At 37.4% G+C, this 22,632-nt stretch overlaps 1 protein-coding gene across 3 annotated transcripts in view; it reads right to left on the bottom strand.

Annotated features, from left to right (window-relative positions):
• Positions 1–377: 377 nt before the first annotated feature.
• Positions 378–22,632, bottom strand: part of sytl5 (synaptotagmin-like 5) — a 38,674-nt gene continuing 16,419 nt past the window's right edge. The window contains exons 2-18 of one of the 3 annotated variants that reach the window (XM_042002632.1): positions 19,525–19,860; positions 19,220–19,435; positions 17,899–18,011; positions 17,631–17,748; positions 15,300–15,443; positions 14,193–14,295; positions 13,965–14,094; positions 10,639–10,739; positions 9,951–10,046; positions 7,780–7,845; positions 5,786–5,964; positions 5,378–5,480; positions 5,118–5,279; positions 4,937–5,045; positions 3,628–3,766; positions 3,177–3,385; positions 378–2,848 (exon numbers count right to left, since the gene is read on the bottom strand). In XM_042002632.1, the coding sequence (XP_041858566.1) occupies positions 2,706–2,848; positions 3,177–3,385; positions 3,628–3,766; positions 4,937–5,045; positions 5,118–5,279; positions 5,378–5,480; positions 5,786–5,964; positions 7,780–7,845; positions 9,951–10,046; positions 10,639–10,739; positions 13,965–14,094; positions 14,193–14,295; positions 15,300–15,443; positions 17,631–17,748; positions 17,899–18,011; positions 19,220–19,435; positions 19,525–19,643 (2,250 nt within the window). In that variant the 5' untranslated portion in view covers positions 19,644–19,860 and the 3' untranslated portion in view covers positions 378–2,705. Of the gene's footprint in view, positions 2,849–3,176; positions 3,386–3,627; positions 3,767–4,936; positions 5,046–5,117; positions 5,280–5,377; positions 5,481–5,785; positions 5,965–7,779; positions 7,846–9,950; positions 10,047–10,638; positions 10,740–13,964; positions 14,095–14,186; positions 14,296–15,299; positions 15,444–17,630; positions 17,749–17,898; positions 18,012–19,219; positions 19,436–19,524; positions 19,861–22,632 lie in introns of all 3 variants that reach the window. The other 2 variants (XM_042002631.1, XM_042002633.1) reach the window with 2 other exon arrangements.

Consider the following 22,632-nt stretch of genomic DNA (forward strand, 5'->3'; position numbering starts at 1 on the left):
CGCAGATTTGAAGTCATTTACCTGCAAAGCTAAGGATCTTAAGCAGTATTTTGTACTTATTTAGTAAAGTTTTGCATGCTAAATTCCTGCACTAACAAGGTTAATAAAATTAACCTGATTCAGATCACTTATTTGATTGTTAATGGCCAAGGAGAATCTAAAGTAGATCACACATTTTTTCATTCATTCCTTCATTCGTTCATTTATTCATAGGAGTCATCTTATTGAATAATTGGAGCAACAGGTGGGAGATAAAGAGAGACCAAGTTTTTTTTATTGCATGTTTGTGTAAATCTTATCTGAAATTACCTTGTAAATTGTACTTTTTGTACAAAACACAACACACACCACAGCAGCACTTACTAATCAGTCTTTGGAAAGATGCATTTATTTCAAAATATTTCCACACACACAGGAAGAAAAAGCTTAAACAGTAAATTTGTTGCTTGGAAACCAGACACTATGGAGATAGTACATGCTGGACAATAAGAATTGAATCAGTAATAAGGTATTGCATGAGCTTCTCAAGTATGCTGGACAGTGAACACGTGTATGAACGTATTTGCAGAGGACAAGCGGACAAAGCTTGCATCCCACATAAAAAAAAATAGTTCTACAGGGTTAAACTTGGAAAATCATTTTTGTGAGCTGTGAATCATCACAGGATGAAAGATTGCAGAGCCTTAGGCGACAGGTACAAGGTCACAGTCTGACTGTCACTGGCTCATTATTAGCCCCACCACCACCTCCAAAATGAAGGTGGCTCTCCTCGGAGCTGACTCACTCTTACGCATAGCCCCCATCTCAGGGATCCTGAGAACACACTGCAAATTACATGCTCTCTTCAAGGTGTAAAGTGATGTCATTATCAGTGCTTAATGTAACTTTTTGTTCTTCTACCTCTGTTCTCTAATACCATGCAGTTTATATCAACACACTGATACAGTGTTATGTAAATTTACATCAAAGCTAGTCTAAGTTTTCTAATCTGTCAAGACTTTGTGCAACATATTTATTTTGCCAACCAGGGATGGAAAGCAGCTAAATTCCATGTACTCACTGCATGTAGACTTCTAAAGAACTTTATCAAATGATCACTTATTCAATCAACAAAAAATATAGTGATATGTGATATTTTTAAGGAAGGGATTAATGTCAGGTTCAGACTATGCAAAAATAGCCTCAGGAGTAAGAAACAGGGTGCTGCAGCAAACACGTTCTAAAGTTAAATATACTCAGAACTGTCATGACAGTCATACTTGTCAATATATGTGTCAAAATATAGGTCACTGAACAAATCTTTTATTTCAGCAAATTTTTACCGTTAAATGATTTTTTTAACAGCTGTGTCCAGACAGATGTTTACAGTAGCTGTACCGTGCTGTTGTAATCCACACTGCTTTAGGCTTTTTTAACATTAAAAATTCATGTAGAAAAGGTGTGATCAGTTAAACAACAAGCATCGAACATGTGGCCCAAAGCCCCATCATAGCAGCTGTCAAATTTATTTGTGCCTTTGATTAGTTCATTTAACTGAACATGACTCTTGAATGAAATTTAATGAACCGCACTTAATGTATATTTTCATTGATGGTCTTCCAATTGTACAATTGATAAACATCACAAAAGTTAATATTAAATGTCATAATTTGTCTAAACATTAAGAGTTTTGACACTTAAATCATCCCATTTTACATGGTGACCATCTTGTTAGTGACAAGGTGGTCTGAAACTGAAATGCTCCCTTCCTGTTAACTTTAGCATGCTAATGTTGCAAAACCTAGCAGCAATTTGGGGTTGTACAATATACTATTGGTTGTACATGTTTGAATGAATTTTCTGGAATTTTGTTGATTGTTAATCAAAAAAATTTGTTACAGCCACAGTTAAAAAAATATATATGTACATACATCTTAAAATTCAATATTCCTCCTGTCACTACCAGTATTTTGTGCCATGTTATAATGTAACTTTTGAAAGGCAAGACTTATGTTTTATTCAATTAATCTTTTCCCTTTATCTTAAAGAAACCCCATGAAAGAAAAATGATTTGGAGAGGCACAGAGATACATTTTAGATGCTTTTAAGATGCTAAATAGCACAAGTGTATCTTTATTAGTCAAATAAGAGAACCTCTTGAGCTGCACAGTAGTGCATGATCTAGTCACTTTCCACCTCTGTACACTAATGTTAATGAAACATAATCCTGTGCTTTATATCATCATGCTGCTTAGTTACTTATAAAGGCAAAGTTTATATATCACTGATTGTTGCCTTGTCTAATGTTCTCCATCATCTCTAGCTACATGCAATAATGGTTCACATACAAGACAAGGATGTACACATCAGGAGTCACCATGTGCTTATTTAGAGGTTACAGGAAGTTACATACAATGATGATTTTTAATGAACAACAATAAACAGCAGCAGTGCTTGGTCAAGACTAGACACTTTGGAGGGTAGAGGGGCGCAAGTGTATGAGTGAGTAAGGCATGACTGGCTGTTTTGGACGAGAGAAGGGATCTGAATAAGCAAGAAAAGTACAGAGAGGGATGGTCTGTGGTCCTTTATGAGCATTTACGTTACTGGTTTGTCTTTTTTTTCTGTTCAAAAAATCTGGCTCTGTCCTTGAACCTTCAGACCACTTCTCCGTCTTCTTTCTCCCTCTGTTATTCTCGTTTACCCTCTCTGTGCTTTGATTGTGCTCACATGTTACACTTGCGCATGCTAGACCGCAGCATCAGAGTACACTCGTGAGGAACTTCTGGGTTTTCGATCATGCGTTGCCAAACCCGTTGTTCTTCCCCATATGAGTCCATCCAGTCAACCTCATTCCCGTAGCTTTTACCTTAAGAGGTGAGGATACAAACATAAACATTTGTTTTATTTAGTTTGAAGGACCAGTGAGGCCTGAGGATATTAGCACTCCCTCAGTCCTTGAGGAAAAATGTAATTAGAATCATCAATAAATTATCGATATTGGCTCTGATGAAATTATTCCAGCAGATAGGGTTTGATGTATAGATACCCCCTTTAAAATCTGTGCATATCTCTTTAGACTTTTTGAAGACTGAGCAACATTTCAGACATTACTCTGATCTCCAAAGCAGCAAAAACATGAGGCAATGTTTTCTATACTAAACAGGCCATTTCCTTTTCCTACTAGAATATCATACCTGTGCCAGCTCCTAGCCTGACCCCTCCCAGAAAGACGTTGCTGGCCAGAGCTTCTTTGTCCCACACAGTGAGCTCCAAGCAGATGTTGTTAAGGTCTCCGGGCTGCAGGCCACAGTATGTGAAGGTATGATTCCAATGTGGGTTCACGGTGCGCCGCTCCACTGCAGTCTTGTGCTTGGTTGCCTTGTTGCTGTCAGGGAGGAGATACCTGGTGGAAAGGATACAGTTTTACTGGACTCTGCTCCAGCTTTGTTTTCTAAAAGAATATCTTAGTTTACTATTGCATTATTTGTTTAAGTATTCTGCAGAGATTAACATGACTTGATTACAGCAAAGTTTTAGGCTTAATACATGTTAAAAATAGAGTGCAAATGTTCCTCCTATATTATAAAATCTTTATCCCACACTGACTCTCCCATTCAAACTTCGTCCCTGACGGGAGCATCTTACCCTTTAACAAAAGGATCAGAAGTGCCTCCAGATTTGACAGCAGTTAGATTTTTGGCTCCTTTGACCAAAAGCTCCACCATGCCCCCTTTAGGCGGAGTGAAACTGCTCGTCTTCTTGCCTTTCAGGAAACTCTTCTTCACTGCAGGGGGGAGAAGGGACAGAGATGAACAGACATGTATCCAGAATTATTTGCAAATGTAACACTTAAAAGAAATAATGACTATCACAACCTTCATGGTTAATGTCATCCCTGATGGCAATAATTATTTAATCAGCATTTTAACATTATTAGAAAAAAAATTAGCTTGTGAAGCTTTAAAGGTATGAAAAGGGGTGTAGTATCTCTCCCGTAATCTAGTTATTAGCAGTGAAATAGAGATATTGAATAAATATGAAGCTTTGATAATGCACAGATGCCCTCTAGATGCCGGTGATAACTGCCCAACCTTTTCATATTGCTCAGAGCGGTGAGTGTGATGGCTATCTACATTAATGAATCAAAAGACCCTGTGATAGAGGGCATCAAGGGGTGTAAGGTTCAGCAGTTTACAAAATATCCCAATAGCTGTCTTTAGATGGCTAGTTTACACACATTATTATAAACTGTCTAAAGGTGAAGGCTTAGTAGCTTTGAAAATCAATTTGTTACACAGTAAATGCAACAGTGTGCAGTGGTGGATGCTTTCCAGGCATTTTTTTAAAATGTTTTTTTAAGTATAGTGTAAAACTAGGTTTTAGTTACAGGTTTAATGCTCTGGGTCAGATTTAAAATCTACATGTAATGTTATAGTCCTTATGTTTTGTTGTGTTCTCGTTCTTTTTTGGGGTTTCTGTTCCTTTGCTTTAAAAAGGGAAAAAATCCAGAGAATCTTTCTTCTATCACTCTCTTTTATAATCTCAGATTTATCCTCTAAAAACCATAAAAAATATGTAGAGCTGTACGAAATCCTGCAGATGTGAACACAAGAAGGAGGTCGGTTCATAAAGGCAAAGACCAAGACCGCCGTAATTATTTTTATGTGCTCTGCAATAATTAAGAATTAAATCAGGACAAGTCTAAATTTGTTTACATAAAAACAACTTTTTAGGTCAGATGGGGGTGGGGAGTGTTTAAATTTAGACATAACTGAGTTGGGAAAGCAGTGTTTATCCATGTTAACAATCAGCAACTCACTGGTGGGTCATTCATTATTATAAACTCATGCTGTTCAAGAGATAATATCATAATATGCAGACTGTGACACAGACAGACGCTGTACCAAGATTTTTAAGATACTTATAATTTTACAGTAACTACTAACAGTGGTACCTTGAACTTGGTCCAGAGGGAGCATGAGGTTCTTCTCTGCAGGAATGTACTTCAACACGACAGTGAGTTCTCCTTTATAATGCATTGTGGCGTCTGCAATGCTGTCCACCTACACACCACAGAACATATTTAAGTTCCTGTAAAAGAAGGGCAAAGATGACGTAGCGATTCTGGCTCTTACCTTGGGCTGCAGAGTGTACCATTCCTCTATCTGGGAATCAAATTCCCATGAATCAAATGTCAGCTCAACCTCTCCCAGAAAGCTGTTGTATCCGAACCGGTCATGATGCCACACAGACGCCTGCAGGGTTCTCGTTTCCAGCTGCGAGTGGCTGATCACGTACTGAAAACAAACGCGATACATCAGCTTAATGTTGGTTAATGATGACTATTTTGAATTCAGAGTCTTGTTTTTGCTTGTTGAGTATTTTTGCCACAAACCCTCAAGTTCTCATTGAAAACAGGGTTAATGGTGTTGGGCTTGATGCTGGTCTTCCTCTTGCTCTGTCGTGATGTGTCTGGCAGCAGGTAAGTCTTCACATACCTAAAAAAAACAAGGATGTGTTAGAAAAGTTGTTTGATACCCAGTTTATTCTTTAAACCAACAAGGAAAGTGTTTCAGTTTTCCATACAATTTCTTTACAATTTCCACACATATACCTAAAAATGCAAAAAAAAAAAAAAAATCATTGGGTCCTTACAGGTCTTAAAATAAAACAAATGCATCCTCAAATTTACAACAATAGATGACACATTAAACTGGATAATTATTTAACAAAAATAAGGCTAAATTTTTTTGCACATGGCTGTATCTCCCTTTACAATCAGAGAATCTGTAGACACTCTTACGCATCCGTGCGCTGCCTCCTCTCGTCTCCTGTTGCCAGGTTGTGACATTCTTTAACCAGGACATTCAGGGCACCTGTTTTGTAGCTGTAGCTGATGTTCAGGAGGATTTCACCACTAACCCTGGCGTTGCCATAGTCACCGGTCTCACTGTACATGCTCATCATGCTGTTAATGCTACTCTGTGAAGCCAAGACAACAGATAAGAATGAAGACATAAGAAGGGCTGAATGTGGAATTTAGTAGAAAAAACGTGCGTAATAAAAATCTGTTGTGTCATTTTACATCACTATAACTGAAAGTTTATGGATACAAGCAAGATTTTAAAAATTACAGCAGGTTAGATATTCTCTTAGACTCTGGATTCAGTTATACGGAAGCTGAGAGCAGCCAGGCTTGCATGTTTGTTTAACACCGTTTTCTCCTGATAACGGTCCTCGTTATCTCGAGATAACAAGAAAATGAACTTGTTATCTCGAGATAAGGATTTAAAAAAGAATAATAGCCAGTAACAGCCGCTCTCTGCTTCTGTACAGAAAATAATAATTATGGAAAATAAATTATTACAATGCTTTTGAAGAAGATGCGTTAAACACAATCTTTCTTAAACTGGGACATTGGTGTGGATCAGAGCAGATTTTACTTAAGTGATGGAGTACAATAAACATTAGTTTAAATAATAAGTGTGTTAATATATTGAAAATAAATGCAAAATGTGTTTCTGAAATAAGTCATTATTACAATAATTGCAAAAATTAAATATTTTGTTAAAATCTAATCACTTAGAAATAATAAAACATGACATATTTTAATGTCTTTAAATAACTTACCTGATTATTTTGGCTATATATTTGTTTTCCTTAATATTTTTGCCACATTTTTCTCTATATATAATTTAGTTATTTATTGTCATCTTATGTTTAATTTATTTGATTAAATATTCATTCATTCATTCATTCATTCAAGTGTAACTGCATCTTTAAAAACATTCATGTGATTAGTTGCAGATTGTTCTTCATATACAATTTATTTCTAAATTATTTTTTGAGAAAAAAAAACTTAATTTAGCTCTTTAAATCTGATTTTTGCTGTACATGTTGTAAAAATCACAAATACACCACTGTTTGTCAGCTTAAGTAATCTACATTAACCTAAGTTTTATTTTTATATTTAGTTTATATTCAGTTTAGTTTATGATTCAGAACCCAGAAGGACATAGGACATACAAAGAGAGCAAAACCTTAAAACTAAAAGGCTGAAATATTTGCAAAATGGTCTTATTTATTAAAATAAGAATTGATCTGACTATATGAGGTATATTATATGGAAGAAACATAGAATGCACTATGAGGGTGTAAAAAACAGATAAGAAAAAATAACTGAGACACAAAAAGAAGCCAAGTAAAATAAAGCAAGAAGACTGGAAGCAGCTGTGTTCATTATTATGAGTTAATGTTGAATTGTCAATCTCTATCGCCTGGATTTTTCAGACTGTCAAAAGAAAGAAACAAAAGGAAAGGAATAAAATGTTCCCTTATTGTGCACCTGCACAACTGATTTAACTAAGAAATAACCCCAAGCAGGTAATCATGCCTGGACTGGTGTTACACCAAACAGGATAAAAATCAGTCTTAATCCAGCCAAAACAGACATGCTGTGTTAAAATTTCTTAATTTATTTCTTACAGGAATCCAACAGTTTAATGTAAAGAGCTTAGAATTAAGCTAAAAAAAAGAGAGACACAGGTATGAGCACAAAAATGCATTAAACATACAAATATAATTGAAATTAGGTGTGTATTCAGAAAACACTTTATATATTATTGATTGTTGCCTGTAATATTTATGCTCAACTGCTTCCCTACTTTATCTTTAATGTATAAAAGTAAAAAAAACCAAACCAAAACAAAACAAACAAATAAATAAATAAATAAAAAGACACATGCACACAACCACACACACATTAGTGCATGCATAAATGTCAAAGAAGAGACTTACAGTCTCAGCATCCGAGTCAGGGACATTAAGGAACCCCCACCTTCTCTCAGAGCCAGGAGTAGAGGACTACATTTGTGTTAAAGAAACAAAGAGACCAGCAGGAGAGGAAAGAGGGAAAAGAAAGAATCCAAAGAACAGAAAAGAAAAGAAAAGAAAAGAAAAGAAAAGGAACTGAGTTCAGTAATGTTTTAGTTATAGAGGCATAACGTCTACACAGACCCCAGCTCCAGCACCAGGAAACCCCATTACACACGGTTACCATGGTGATTATCAGATGAAACCACATAAGATTACAGCTCCTCTGGAATCAGCAGTGATATCAGAGCAGATGCATAGAACACACACACACACACACAGTAAGAAACAAGTGTAGTTAGATGTTGTGGTGTTCCCTGAAACACTGTTTTGTGTTTCACAACCATATCTAAAAATTTATTTCACTAAACTTTAAAGAAATAACAGATGACACCTTTTTTTAAAGAGTGCATCTTTTAGCTTATTTATGCAATCATCAGTGAAATTGCTGCATGCTGTTAATCACATAACGCTAAGAAGAGTATATTGGCTTTCTGCAAAATGTCCCTCATCACTTCCTCTATTCGAGATGCAAACAGCAGCATAATGATGGCTGTGGTGCCAGAAAGATAAATATCACACAGGCAAAATATTTCTTGTCTGTTTACCTTTGCAACTCTCAAATTACACACTCACGCACGCAGACTGACATGCAGAACAATTGAGTTCTGCAGTTAAGACAGCCATTTATCTCAATAACTGGGTTAACTGCCTAACTGCATTATAGTATGCTGTAGGGTACTTTTACAGAGGAAATTAACATCTGTGACCTAGTCAAAAGTAAACATGGGAAATGAAGACCAAGAAAAAAGGGGTGCTAATTTAATACATGTGATACTGAAATTATGATATTAAATTTCCATTTGATATCAGTGTTGTAAGAATATCCGGCCCTCATGCCTACAACCAAATACAACAGACTTCCGTGACTTTAACAGTATCACATAATTACATTCATGGAAAAAGGTACACATGAGGCTATCTGCTCATTTGGCAGAAACTGGGTCATGCAACAGGACAATGATCCCAAGCATAGCAGCAAGTCTACAGTAGAATGACTGGAAAAGAAAAGAATCAATGTGTTGTAGTTGCCCAGTAAAAGTCCAGAAATTAACACGATGAAATGTTGTGACCTTAAGAAAGCTGTGTATAAATAAATGCTGTCATTCTCTAACCATGTAATTTTGGCTACATTTTTGTTATGTAAATAATGACATAGTGTTGTTGATCTAAGGTTGTATTTGCCTAAGACCTGTTGAGGATAAGGCTATTCTTTTTTTTAATTTTTTTTAATAATGTGATGACATGTTAAAGAATGACTCTGCATCTAAACAGTTAAACAGAAAGAGCATCTGCTTCCTGAATCAATTTCCCTATTAGTCTTTCAATAAACAGAACCCTTCCAGTGGTTTTAATGAGTACTGTGTTCCAATCATCTGGTTCAACCCCTGGACCCCTGGTTTAGTTGTGAGTGTTCCTTCACAAGTCAACATACATGAAAAAATGTAAAATAATTTACATCTAAAACACATCTTATTTATGCTGATATTTCATTATAGAGCCTTCCTCAGCAGATACAAACACCCTGATATCAATGTGTATGCCTAATCTGTTCAAATAATTCAAATGAAAAGGGCTTTAATACACTTAACATGGTACTTAATAAGAACATCAACAAATTTACTTTGATTTATATAGAGACACATTTATCACAACATTTTTTTGTGGACACAAAATGGGATAAAGAAGCCCCTAAATATTAGCACAGTTAAACATCCCCCTGCAATAAACTGTGTCTTTTACATCTTTAATATACTTACACCAAAGAAAACAGGACCCTATTAACCTGATTAAAACACACCTCTGGCATGCACAATAAACTTTTACCTTATCACACAACAACTGCTTCTTGGTAGTTAATGTAAATGCAGCTGAGCTTCCTGAGTGTGGTAGTTGTTTATGACAAAGCTTACTCTATGTTTACACAGTCAACACTGGAACATGTGCATCTTACACATAAACATATTTGAACTGTAAGTGAGCACAAAAGTTTTACTGTAAATGCATTTTTGTGTTTGTGCTAACATGGGTGTTACCGTTGACACGGCGTTGCTGAGGCGTCTGCCGGCAGTTGTGCTGTGGGCTGACATCAGGGCATCAATGTCTTCTTCTGCATCCTCATCTGAGAACTCCTGTGGATGTGGACAATCAAAGAGGAGATGATATCTGCAAAGTTTCTGAATGAGCTTCACATTACTCTGCAAACTTTTCTCTGCAGAAGCTGAGTGGGTGGATGCAGTTGGCTCTCTTAAATTTAATTAAACAAGTCTGAACAGAGTGTGGTAATTTGATTTTCATTTTTAAAAATCATGCAATTATTCCATCTATGGTAAAGCTGAGAGCATGACTAGATGAGTAGAAAATAAATAACTTGGATTGTTTCTGGGAACTGCTGTAAATACAAATGTGAGCTTAATGAAGACGCAGACAAAACAGCTCTATACTGACCATCTCATCCTCCACCTTTTTTCAGACTACATCTGTTTAGATGCCTGCCATGCTCTTTGAAGTGAGCTCTGATGTGAAATTAACATTCAGGTCCACAGCAGATGCATCACATTGAGTTCAGTGACTCACAGATTCACGGCTTGATGTGGCAACACAGGTGAGGATTTAAAAGAGAACTAGACTGGAACAAACAGAGTTTTTGCTCTGATTCTGTTGATATAATTTTATAAATTTAATCAGTGTGCAGTGGAAAGGAGATGGAGTGACATCGCTTACTGCTTCATTAAGCCCAGGGACAGAGCGACTTCTGAGACTGAGGGCATCATCACTGGCTTCAGAGCCTGGAGCTGACAAGTCCATCTCTGAGCGGCTGTGATCTGGTGCAGGATAAAAAGAACAGGGGTGCAGAGGAAGAAAGGAAAAGACAGTGGTTTCAACTATGCAGTTTGGTACGTTAAACATGGAGAAATAGAGGCAGACATTGAGAAATGCTTGTGCATATCAATAAGTGTGAGCTTAGTAACCCCCAATTTGTCAGAAACTTCCTAAACTTTTACATGGCAGCTAACAATCTTTATCTTCTTGAAGTCTGAATCCCCCTGATAATGGAGGAGTTACTTCAAGTTCTGAGTTATTGTAGAGTGACTTATATTCACAGAATGTTATTCCCACGTTACCTACCTGTGGCTTCCTTTAAAAAAATGTTCAGAAACCCATATATTTAAAAAAAAAAAGCTTTGTAAATCCTCATAAAAAAGATCAAATAAACCTTCAATTCTTTGCCTTTAAAGCACTACAAATATATACTTTAAGGGGATTAAATGTTCAGAATCTATTAAAAATCATTACCTTTGATGTGACAGATCAGGCTTTAAAGATATAACTCCCCAGACACCCCTCTAAGTAAAAGACATATGCATCAGTTGCATCTGTGCTGAATGGACTAAAATTTGAACAGATGCCTTATAAAAACCACAGGATGTTGTACTAGAGCAGCAAAATCTAACTCTCAAGAAAGTTTCTTGAGATGGAAAAAAATCTGAAACATTTTGGGAGACTTTTCAACAGAACAACTATGTATTCAGTGGAAGAAAATCTGTAAGTTTGCTCTTGGCAGGCAGTACAAGCATGTCCTGCCTCAACACAGAACAGAGAAACTTGGATTTTGACATACTGTGACTTCTTGTGCTCTATTGTGCTGCCACATTTTGTCAGGAAAATAAAGCCTTCTGCTGTGTTGTCTATAATGTCCAGGAGACTTTGAGTTTGGCTGTAAATCTCTGTCCTGATGGAGGAATCATCTTTCAGTTTTGTTGTTAGCATAAGATTTGCATTCAGCTTTCTTATGCCACAAGACCAAAGTAATATATATCCATCTCCATGCTTAACAGCTGGACTTTTTCTATCCCCAGCATTAAACATTCCTTTTTAATTTTATAATTGTTGCTTTTCTAGACTTCATATGCTGACTTTTGGGATTGCATTTTCCATTATTTCCCCTTAATGCTGCACCTTTGTTCATTTGTTAATTAAACCCTCTTGCAGTTCCGCTTTAACAGACCTGCATATTTTAAAGGATTCTTTTTTTTTTCGGTCTGCCAGATCTTGATGTGATACATTAGCTAATTTTTAATTTCTTTGTTGCACCTTAGATGGTGATGGGAACTAGATGATTGAAGGAACCCAATCTTGTCAAGTGTGACCACAAGATATGAGACTAATTATCAAATTCTAAAGTTTCGTCACTGTTTGACCTATCTCCCAAGTCCTAATGAGCCAATTAAAGTTTAATGAGTTAATGACATTCTCGGTCACATTGTGCAATCACAGCTAAATCTCTTTTTCTAGTTTTGTAGCTCATTGCAGAAAAAAAGGTGGTTTTAAATGTCTGTTTGCTGAGGTGTCCAAACCTCAGTTCTCTATCCAGCTTTAATAAGAGAAAAACACAGTTTTGGCTATTCCTTTCACTTCTGATTTTTACTCAAGGGTTAAAAAAAGGAGCTTAAAAAGAGTGCTAGGGTCAAGATTAAACAAGTGAGATGTTAATTCTTAAGCATGAGAAAATGTATTTTTGAATTTTGTGGAGGGCTGCAGCTGTTCTGTTACTTCCAGTCTTCAGGCTCTGCTAATTGCATCCAAGTCCACACTTAAAACACCAAAACAAAATTGATTTCCTCTCAAAGGATTTGCTCAGTCAGAAGAGAAGGGTGTGATTTCTTTTTTCAATATAGTAAATTATTCATCTTGACATGTAAAAGCATACAAAGGAAAGTTAAGCCATGACACTTAATTTAATTAAAAGAACGAGAAAAAGCTGCTGGAAATGGTTTTACTTCAGGTCTTTGAAGGGGTTTGAAACAGAGTGAAGACCTGAGGACTCCTGCTGGGTCATACAGTCTGCACTGATCAAGAACTCTAAAATTAAATAGAAATAACAACACTAGAAACTTTAAAATCCAATTATAAACACAAAACTGAAGAACATGTTTAGCACATACACTTGTGGACATCTGTGGAAACAATTGGTGACCTTTGTGGAAGTAATTTTAATGGACATGGACTTTGAAAGCCCTTTTCTCTGCCAATAAATAGTGCACAACATGGATTTGGACTTGTTTAAGTCCATACAACAATTACACTTGTGGTCATACAATAACCACAAGTGTAATCATTCTTTTACTTGTAAAATGCATTTATTCATTTATTATTCTCAATTACATTTCATGATGTGTGTTTTCTTTTCCTCCTGATATAGAACATTACTGATATAGAACATTGACGTTATTATTCTCCTGTTGTGTCATTGTATGTGAGGTCAGGCTGACCACTCTTTCGGATTCATGACGTGGGAGAAAGATGAGACTGATAGGGAGCTGACAAAAAACGGTTGTTTAGAAAATGACAGCCTGATTGGGCGAGAATGGCACCTTTCAATCTCCCTTTCTCCTACTATCAGTTTGAGAGACTGATCTTCAGCTGGAACCAGGTTGAATAAAAACTGATGTTAATGATGCAAGAGCCAGAGTCTCTCTGGACTTCACGCGAGTCTGGAAGACACTCTCAACTTGCAAGTAAAATTGTTTGTATTTTATACTTCTCCTGTAATAAATCTTCTAATTACTTTTACTCATTCAGACTCTTGGTAATTTTTCTATAACACCTTCAATCAGTATATTTTTAAAAACTAATGACAGTAATAGGAGTCATTTCAAAATCTTGACACTGCAGCTGGGAGCAGCGATAATGAGTCTGACATCAAGAGTTGAAGGAGAGGAGCTTATATTTAAAAAAGAAGAGCAAGAAACAGAGATTAAGAGGCTCAATAGTGTCATTTGTGCAGACGTGACATCAACTCCCAATAGAAGAAGTAATTTTATCTTTTGTGCATCAACCCACGGAGCTGAACTTAGACTAACATCACCTCAGTGTGATCTGCAGCTTCTATCACATCTTGAAGATGTGATTCAGTTATCAAAATGTTTGCGTGTGAGGTGCAAAGCTCTGAGATGACGATGGGAATAGTGTTGCTTTGATGTGGAGGGAAAAAATAAACAAAAGAACCAAAGAAAAACCCTGTCCAGTTGTAGTTTTTATGTTATTACCTGATGAGACAGAAGCCTGAGACACAGAGATGGTCGGGGTGCCAGAGTTCGTCCGATGATGGCCATCTGCCTTCTTCTCATAAGCACTGTCACTGGAGTGTAAACTTGCAACGCTTTCTGCTCCATCAGGCTGCGTTCAAAGACAAACGTACACCCATTAAAGTAACCTTAATATGAATTGATTGTGTGCTGCTGTTTGTGTTTGTGTGTATTGTTGCTGACCCTGACCCTCCTGTTGTCGCTGGGAGCGGATGATTTGTCCAGAGTTAGGGATCGTAAGTTGTTGGGTACAGTGGGAATCCCTGAAGACTCCACAGCTACTGCACCGCCCCTGAATCCCGGAGAAAAACCAGTTGAGCATCAGTGAATGTCTCTTGTTTAATACCTAAGACAGTCCATAAACATAAAACATTTATTGTGAAAATGACAGTACATTCCTGAACATGATCCAGTTTGGCTGCGTGAAAAAAGATTTAAATACCTATCAAACACAATTTTTTTCCCCACATGAAATCACATTTAATGCTTATTCATTGTTATGATATGTCGTACACTTTTCATAATGTAAATCTGTGTCTTACCAATGAACAATCATTAAAGTTAAGCAGCACTCTTCAAAGAAGATTAACTGAATCAGACTACACAATTGTTTTTTGTGTGATTTTTCAGGCAAGGACCACATAAGACTGTGTCACCATCAAGGCTTGACAGTGAGAAAAAGATTAAAAAACTATTATGTGCCCAGTTCATGCTACAGTTACCATGGTTTCAAACAATATGCATGCAAAACAAGACCAGCTGATGAGACTGAGGTTAATTTGACAGAGAAAAACATCTCAATTACAATACAGAACATTACAGCTGTCGAAAGAAAAGAAGGATGTTTATGTCTATTACTATGCTGGTGTGATTGCCTTATACAGTTAGAGTGGATGGATATAGAATGTAAAACGATACCTGATGTACATAAATGGGCTGTACTGGTTGAAATCAGTACTGAGAATATGGAGAAAAATTATTAAGAACACAACCAGGAAGAAAATATTTAAATGATTCATAAAGCATAGCCTCATTAACTTCTATTTTCACAGAAAATATTCAAATATTCAGGAGCAAATAATACTCTGCAAGCCATTTAATGGGAACTTTAATGCTTGTTGCATGAACTGAAAATTTTTTCTAGATGCACACCACTCTGAATGTTGTCCCTGGAAATGGCTGCTTTTAGCTTACAAGCCTTGACTTCTGAAGCTTTAATATTGTATTTTTATGTATCTTAATTAATAAAGGTATAATGTGTGTGTGTGTGTGTAATGTAGGCTGAGTGACAAAAACCTGTTTGAATGTGGGCTCGGAGTAGAGCGAACACTTCGAACGCTTTGAGTTTCTCCACCTGAAGCAGACTTGACACTGAGGCTGTCAACTCCATTCTCTGGCTTTAGGGTGGGCCGACTGCTTTTCTTATCCATCTTCATCCGTCTACACAAACAAACACACACACACAAACAAACACACACACACACACACACACACACACACACACACACACACACACACACACACACACACACACACACACACACACACACACACACACAGGCAGCTTGTTATCAACAGTACAACAAAGAGATAAAATCATGTCCATTATTGCGCAGCCATAACAGCGTGTTTGTGTTTTATCAGGTTCATCATAATTGTACGTAAAGCAAAATATCAGGATTAAAAAAACACACCATTTTTTTCATTTTAAGACACTGAAATTTGGTAAACAAAGAGACAGTAACCCTACAAAATGGACTTTTTATATTAAAAAGGCTCCTTCTTTTACCCACCCAACCTCTCCTCTGGATGGGGTGGGTGGCTGTTTATCTCAGGCTCAGGTCCTCTGCCAGAGTCCTGGGAGCTTGAGGGTACTCCTAACTTTTCATAGGACTATGCTCTTCTGAATGGAGATGTCTGATGTTTCCAGGTATCTGTTGGAGGCACTTCTCCAGCGTGGGGGACACGGCCCCCAGTGCTTTGATGACCACTGCTTCACCTTTCAGGCTTTCTCCAGCTCTTCCTTGAGTCCTTGGTATGTTTTTTAGTTTCTTGTGTTCCTTTTTCCTGATATTTATATTGTTGGGGATGGCTACATCAATCACAATGAATTTCCTCTGCTGCTTATCCATGATCACAATGTCCAGTTGGCTGGGTCTGTATCTGGAAGTCCCACAGGATCTTAGACCTCTCATACTCCACCACCTTTCTGTACACTGTTAGCTACTTGGTTATGGCGTTTCATGTAGCCTTTTCCTGCCAGTCTCTTGCACCTTGCTGTGAGGTGCTGGATTGTTTCAGGGGCCTCTTTGCACAGCCTGAACCTGGGGTCCTGTCTGGTGTGGTATTTTTGGGCCTTGATTGCTCCTGTGCTGCCATGATTAGCACTTCTGTGCTATCCTTAAGTCCAGCCCTCTCTAGCCATTGGTAGGACTTGTTCATATTTGCCACTTCGGCTGTTTGTTGGTTGTACATCCCATGCAGGGGTTTTTGCTCCCATGATAGTTCCTTCAGCTCATTCTCCTCGAGTGACCACTGCCTGAGACATTCAGTAAGTGCTTCATTGCCTGGGGCCATATTCCTGATGTTTTCATGGAGCTTGGATGTTTCATCTTGTATAGTGGCCCTGATGCTCACTAGTCCTAGGCCTCTTTCTTTGAGCTTAGTGTATAGCCTCTGGACACTGGATTTGGGGTGGAAACTCCATGCATATGAGCAGCTTTCATGTTTTAAATCTGTGGTCTGAACTTTCTCCTTTGGCCAGCTTATTATCCCAGCAGGGTGTCTGATCACTGACAGGGTATAGCTGTTAATTGCCCAGATCTTGTGCTTGCCATAGAGCTGACTTCTCAGGACTTGCCTTATTCGTTGCAGGTATTTGACTGTAGCTGCTTTTCTTGTGGCCTCTTCATGGATGTCATTTGTCTGTGGTATTCCAAGGTACTTGTAGCTCTCCTCAACATCTGCTTTTCTGCTTTTTCAAAGTGCAAAGCCCTCTGTATAGATTACCTTCCCTCTTTTTGTCACCATTCGGCTGCATTTCTCCAGCACAAGTGACATTCTGATGTCTCTCCTGTAGATTTTGGTGGTTTATATAAAGTCAGTTTATATTTATATATAATTTATATATAAATTTCCATGCTATTCTCATGCAGCGTCCATTATTTAATAAAAAAAACAAAAAATCCATACATTCACGTCTTTACTACCAGACAGGAAGTGTGTCATGATTACAGCTGCCTGTAAACTTGCACCTGGAACAGGTCAATTATTTACTGTCAGAGCAATCCTATTTTCTATGATCTAGCAGACCTGCTTCATGTCTGTATGGTTTTCTGTGAGCCTTCAGGAAATATTAGACTTCTGCCATGATGATAAGAAATGTTAGCCAGCACAATCCAATTACTGCTTTGTTGCTGTACAAGATACATTTTATAATACATTCCAGATCTCTGACAAATCAAATAAGCGTCCAACTGGTCTCTCTCTAATGTCTCATGCTAAAGTGTGCACTTAACTCACTGCACATTTAGTTTTAAATGATTGTATCCTGCCTGCGTCATGCACATATGTTCCATACTTTTTAGTTGTGTAATATTTTAACCATAAGCACCTCCATTTCCTTACCCTTTCTTTCTGGCACCATCCATGATGTTTCGTACTGCACTTCTGTTGGATTTTGGAGTGTCAGGTTTCTCTGGCTCTGACAAAGCTGATGGAATCTCCGAGAGCTTCTTTTCTGTGGCTTATAAAAAACCCAACCAGTAATAGATTATTAAAATCAGTACATTTCCTGTGTTGCTACACCAACCAACACGCTCTTTCCACAGGAGTCATTATGGTTTCAGTTACAGCTTTACAGTGTAATTTGTTGCACATTAGTGGTTAAACTCACTTGGCGGGCTGCTCAGGATGGTCTGTTTGATGACATCACTGCTCAACAGCTTCTGCTCAAAACGCTTGGACCGCTCCTCCAGGAACCATTCTCCAGTCACCACCTTCAGCTCCCTGTCGTACAATGTGATTGTATATTTAAACATCTGTTAGCTTGTTGTAAGTTTCAGCTGAAGCAGAACAATAAGAATCTAAAAAAGATTCTGTCCTTTTCCAGAATGAGTACAAATCTTTCCCTCACTGAGGTTAAAATCTTGAATTTTTGTTTAAATGACTTATAGAGGTGTTCATTTAACAATATTGGAAGCAGCTGAGGAGCTTAGAAACTCTAGTTTCTACTATTACTGAACTAAAGTATTATGCATTAAAATTGCACAATTTTCAGCTTGGTGTATACAACCTAGATTCATTCATTTATTTAGCTCACAATTTAGATTTTAGCTTCAAAATGTCCTTATATGGCTATTCTTCTTTAGACAATAGCTCATAGTTTTTGGTTGCCATTGTAACTTATGATATATGCAATATTCAGCTGAAAGAGCAGCTACGGAAAGATTATTACAGTAAAAAGGACTCAGAGAATTTCCAATAAATCAAAACACAGTCTGACACAACCAGGAAAATAAAACTGTAATGTGAAAATGACTTAAATACACATAGAATAGATATCAGCTGGCCCCTAGTTTTAAGGAAAAACTATTAAATGGTGTTGGGAAACATCTAAAGATAAAATAACCATCATGGAAAAAGATCATGACCACTGAAATAAATCTTGGTTATTTAATATGACTTATTTTTTACTTGAAAATGAACCCCTTTGGCCATGAAACAGCTTAAACTAACTACACTCTCCTGCTTTTTTCAGTATTGTGGAAAGCAACAATTTGCTAATTATCCCCACCTTGCAGAAGAGAAAATGCTGAGTTATGGTACTGATAGCTTGTTTCACTCATAATATGCTGTCCAGCAAATTAAAAAAGAAGATATTAACATATTTAGAAACTTTTTCAAACTTGATTTTTACTGATGGTGGCTATATATAAAAATACTGCATGTTTTGAGTCCTTGAGAACCTCAGCTGTGAGCTTGTTTTATTTTTCAGCAAGATAAAACTAAATGTATCCACAAACTTCCCACTACATTTGTAATTATGTACCTTTCAAAAAAGTTTGGAGACTGCTTGTTCTGATAAATGAGTGTTTTGGGGTTTGTTTGCAACATCCAAATGGAGACAGATGTGGTGCTATTAATCTACTAAAAACATCTGGAGTCCATCCCTCCCCTCAAGCACCACACTACAACCCTGCAGGCATCACACTTACGAGATCTTGGCACAGACATTACACCTCCAGTGGCGCGACCTGGCAGCTGTAACACAACATTCACTGCAGACACGCAGCTGACACTCCTCGCAGAGGTTTCCACGATCAAAGATCAGACCCAAAGTCTTTAGACAGCGAGCACATTGTCTCTCGGGGGGCTCTTGGGGCCGACGGGTACCTTTTCGTTTAATTTCCAGCAGCTCATTCTTGAGCTTCCTGTTGGGGTCAAGCAGAAGGAGGCAGAAGAAGTAGAGGATGTCAAAACAAGTGACTGAGATGAACAATAGTTTAAATAATGCTCTCACCTAATCCTCTTCTCCTCTCGTTTCCTCAGCTTCTCGTCTTTCTGCAGCACCTTCAGGATCATTTCTCTTTCATGCTCCAGCAGAAAGGAGAGGTTTAGATCCTCCCCAACCTTCTCCATTGTTCCCTCAATCCACAATCAGTCAGAAAAATCAGCAGTGGCAGTCAACTGCAACTACATTATGTTCATGTGGTCTGTCCTGCCCTGCTGACAGTCTAGTTGCTCCTTTTGTCTTTGAACTTGTGACTAGTAAAGATTCTGGTGTTGCACCAGTGTTGTCCCTTCTAATTTTGAGATTCTTCAGGAAGTCAGCAAGAGGTGACAACTCGCAAGAAACCTGGACAAAATAAAGACAGAAAGAAAAGTCCATATCATATATCTGACATAAGTAGCTTTACTCAAACATACATGTGTTTGAAAGAAAAGGAAAGAAAATAAAAGAAAAGAAAAAGAAAAGAAAAGACATGAAAGTGGTATATTCCAGTTTTGAACAGCTGAAAACGGCATGAATTAAAATATGGTTTTCAGGATAAGAAAGTGCAGGTAATTGGTAGACATTTGAAGCTCCAGAGCAGCTTAATGACCTCCCAATTAAATCACAACCCTGGTAATAACAGCATTGCAGCCTAATTTCTCTGCTTCCATTAGCAAAACTCCATGTTTCCCTGAAAGTCACGACAACTCATTATCTCCACACCAGCATACCAGTGCAGCTATGCAACATTCGAGTAGCTCTAAAGAATAGCTTTAGCAACTCTGCAAACACAGCTCTGGGGATGATGGTCAGACTACCACTGTTACTGTAAAAATTGCTTTAAAATTCTAAGAAAAGAAAAAAGAAAGTGATACCCAGAAGAAAAATATTTTATACTGTGGTGATCTCTATTTTCCTATTTTGCCACCATGAAGCTCATAATTGTAACTCTGAAATATTTTAATTTTCAACTATTAGTTGGATTGCCATAAAATTTGGTGAAAACATTTGAGTTCAGCTAGAATAAATTTAATTCCTAACTGAACAAAAACACAAACCACAATTATTTTCAGTTAAATCCATTTAATTAATATTGGATGCCAGTTTACTTATTGGTCTACTAAACCAAAAATGAACTTTGGTGAATTTTTAAAATGATCTTTTATGAATTTAATTAATTGGGCACAGCCAAAAGGCAACATCCCCGTTGAGGTGTGTCAGACAACCCTAAACAACATACTGCATCCATCAAAACAGCATAGCTTCACAAGAGAAGGGTCTGGGTGGTGAGCTGGCCAGCATCATAGCAAGCCGAATAATAGTCTGGTTGCTGTGTTGTGCTGAACAAATTAGCTTTGCCAAAGGGAGGTTTATGGGTATAAGGCTCCTCTTGATAATCTGATTTATTTACTCTTATTTACTTTAAATTATGGAATCTATGTAATTTTGCTGAACCTGACCGACGGGGACAGAAAAAGTGCCATATGTTCCATTGGGAATAAAGATGAGTTTATGAGATTTGCAAATTATTATGTTTTGGTTTTATTTATATTTTACCTAGTGTCCCAACTTTTTTTGGATTTGTGGTTTTATTTAAGAATTTACAGTTGATTTATGTTAACATTTTCATACCATTTGCTGCCTGTTTCTTTTTCTCATGCATGGGTAGACCTGAGAGATTTTAAAGGTCAGAGAAAGTGCATAAGGCATGTGTTCATTTTATTTCAGCATCAACGGATGTTAAGATTTTTTTTTTACTTCTGCTTTAGTTGTTTCAAATGTTGCCTCATTATGTTGACACGTCAAACCACAATGAGCTATTAGTATGGTCGAAGTGTAAGAATTTTAGAGCTCAGCGTCTTGCTCTAACACAGTGGCATTTGAACATGAAGAAGAGGCGGAGACCACTATTAACCCCATGTGCAGCATCTGAGCTAGCAATCCTGATATTGAATCAAGATGAACTATTCACAGAATGATGTAAAGCAATGAAGATGTCTCTGCTTTCTCTGCTGTGGAAATTCTGAGTGACTCTGATTACCTCTGATGCCTCTATTCAGAGAAATAATCTGCTTTGAATAACCACACTCATCACAATATTCTCCATCAGGCTGTAGTGGCTGATCAAATAAACTGCCGGGAATAACTTGCAAAAAATAAATAAATAAAATCATCTTCTTCCAACTCTCAGTGAAACTAGCCATGGATCTAAAAGTGATAAACAAACTTACAGGGAGATAGAAGCCCCAGAGTGTGAGGAAGAGCTTGTGTAAAAGAAGTTGGTGAATAAAACCTGAAAGGAGTGGAGGGATTTGCATTAACTCACACCAGCCTCTCTCGGTCTTCATTCATCCTTGTCCTTTCTTCTCTTGCCTCTTCGCTCCACTTTACATGAATTAGCACTAATGAACTGGCACACATCATCACAACAGCCAGTGGCACATAATGACTTCAGCAATTCAAGCTTTTTCATCTAAACTCCTGCTTCTCTGGTACCAATAAAGGCATGTTTTTCATTCAAATTGCAGATGTAAGGTAGGAATACCTTTGCATTTAAATTATCCATGATTATGACTACAGATACACCTCTCTCAGCTAGCACTGTGAGTTCTCCTGGAACAAGACTAAAATAGCTTGCAGCCGCAAAGCAGCTCTGTAAAGCTGCACTCAGGCACAGCAGTGATTGAGCCACATACAAACATCGGCATGATAACTATGTTGTGCATTGAGTAGCACAAAAAAAAGTGTGTAGGACTGAATCAACAGATTAAATTTTAGTGGCTATTTCATGTTTTTACTGAGTATAATAATGCAGAGTGCTTCAACTGTTTTAGACAGCTTTACTTTTTTGTCATACTTGTTTTGTTCCCTGAAAAGTACTGTGTTCTTATGTTCTGTCTCGTGTCAGCTTTGCAGATCTTTACCAAGGCGTCCAAATAACTTGCTGGTAAAAATTTAGAGCAGGAAGTAAATATTCAGATTGGAACAACATACGTCAACCTGGAGGCCGGAGCCACATAATTCCCCTGTCACACATGACTAACTCGGTCAACAATATCGGTAAAGTGAAACTAATATTTGTCTGAGGTGCTATCATACGAAAGTGGAACTGTGAGTCTGTGTGTGTGTGTGTTG

Source organism: Melanotaenia boesemani, chromosome 12 (assembly GCF_017639745.1).
Source record: "Melanotaenia boesemani isolate fMelBoe1 chromosome 12, fMelBoe1.pri, whole genome shotgun sequence".
Lineage (NCBI taxonomy): Eukaryota > Metazoa > Chordata > Actinopteri > Atheriniformes > Melanotaeniidae > Melanotaenia > Melanotaenia boesemani.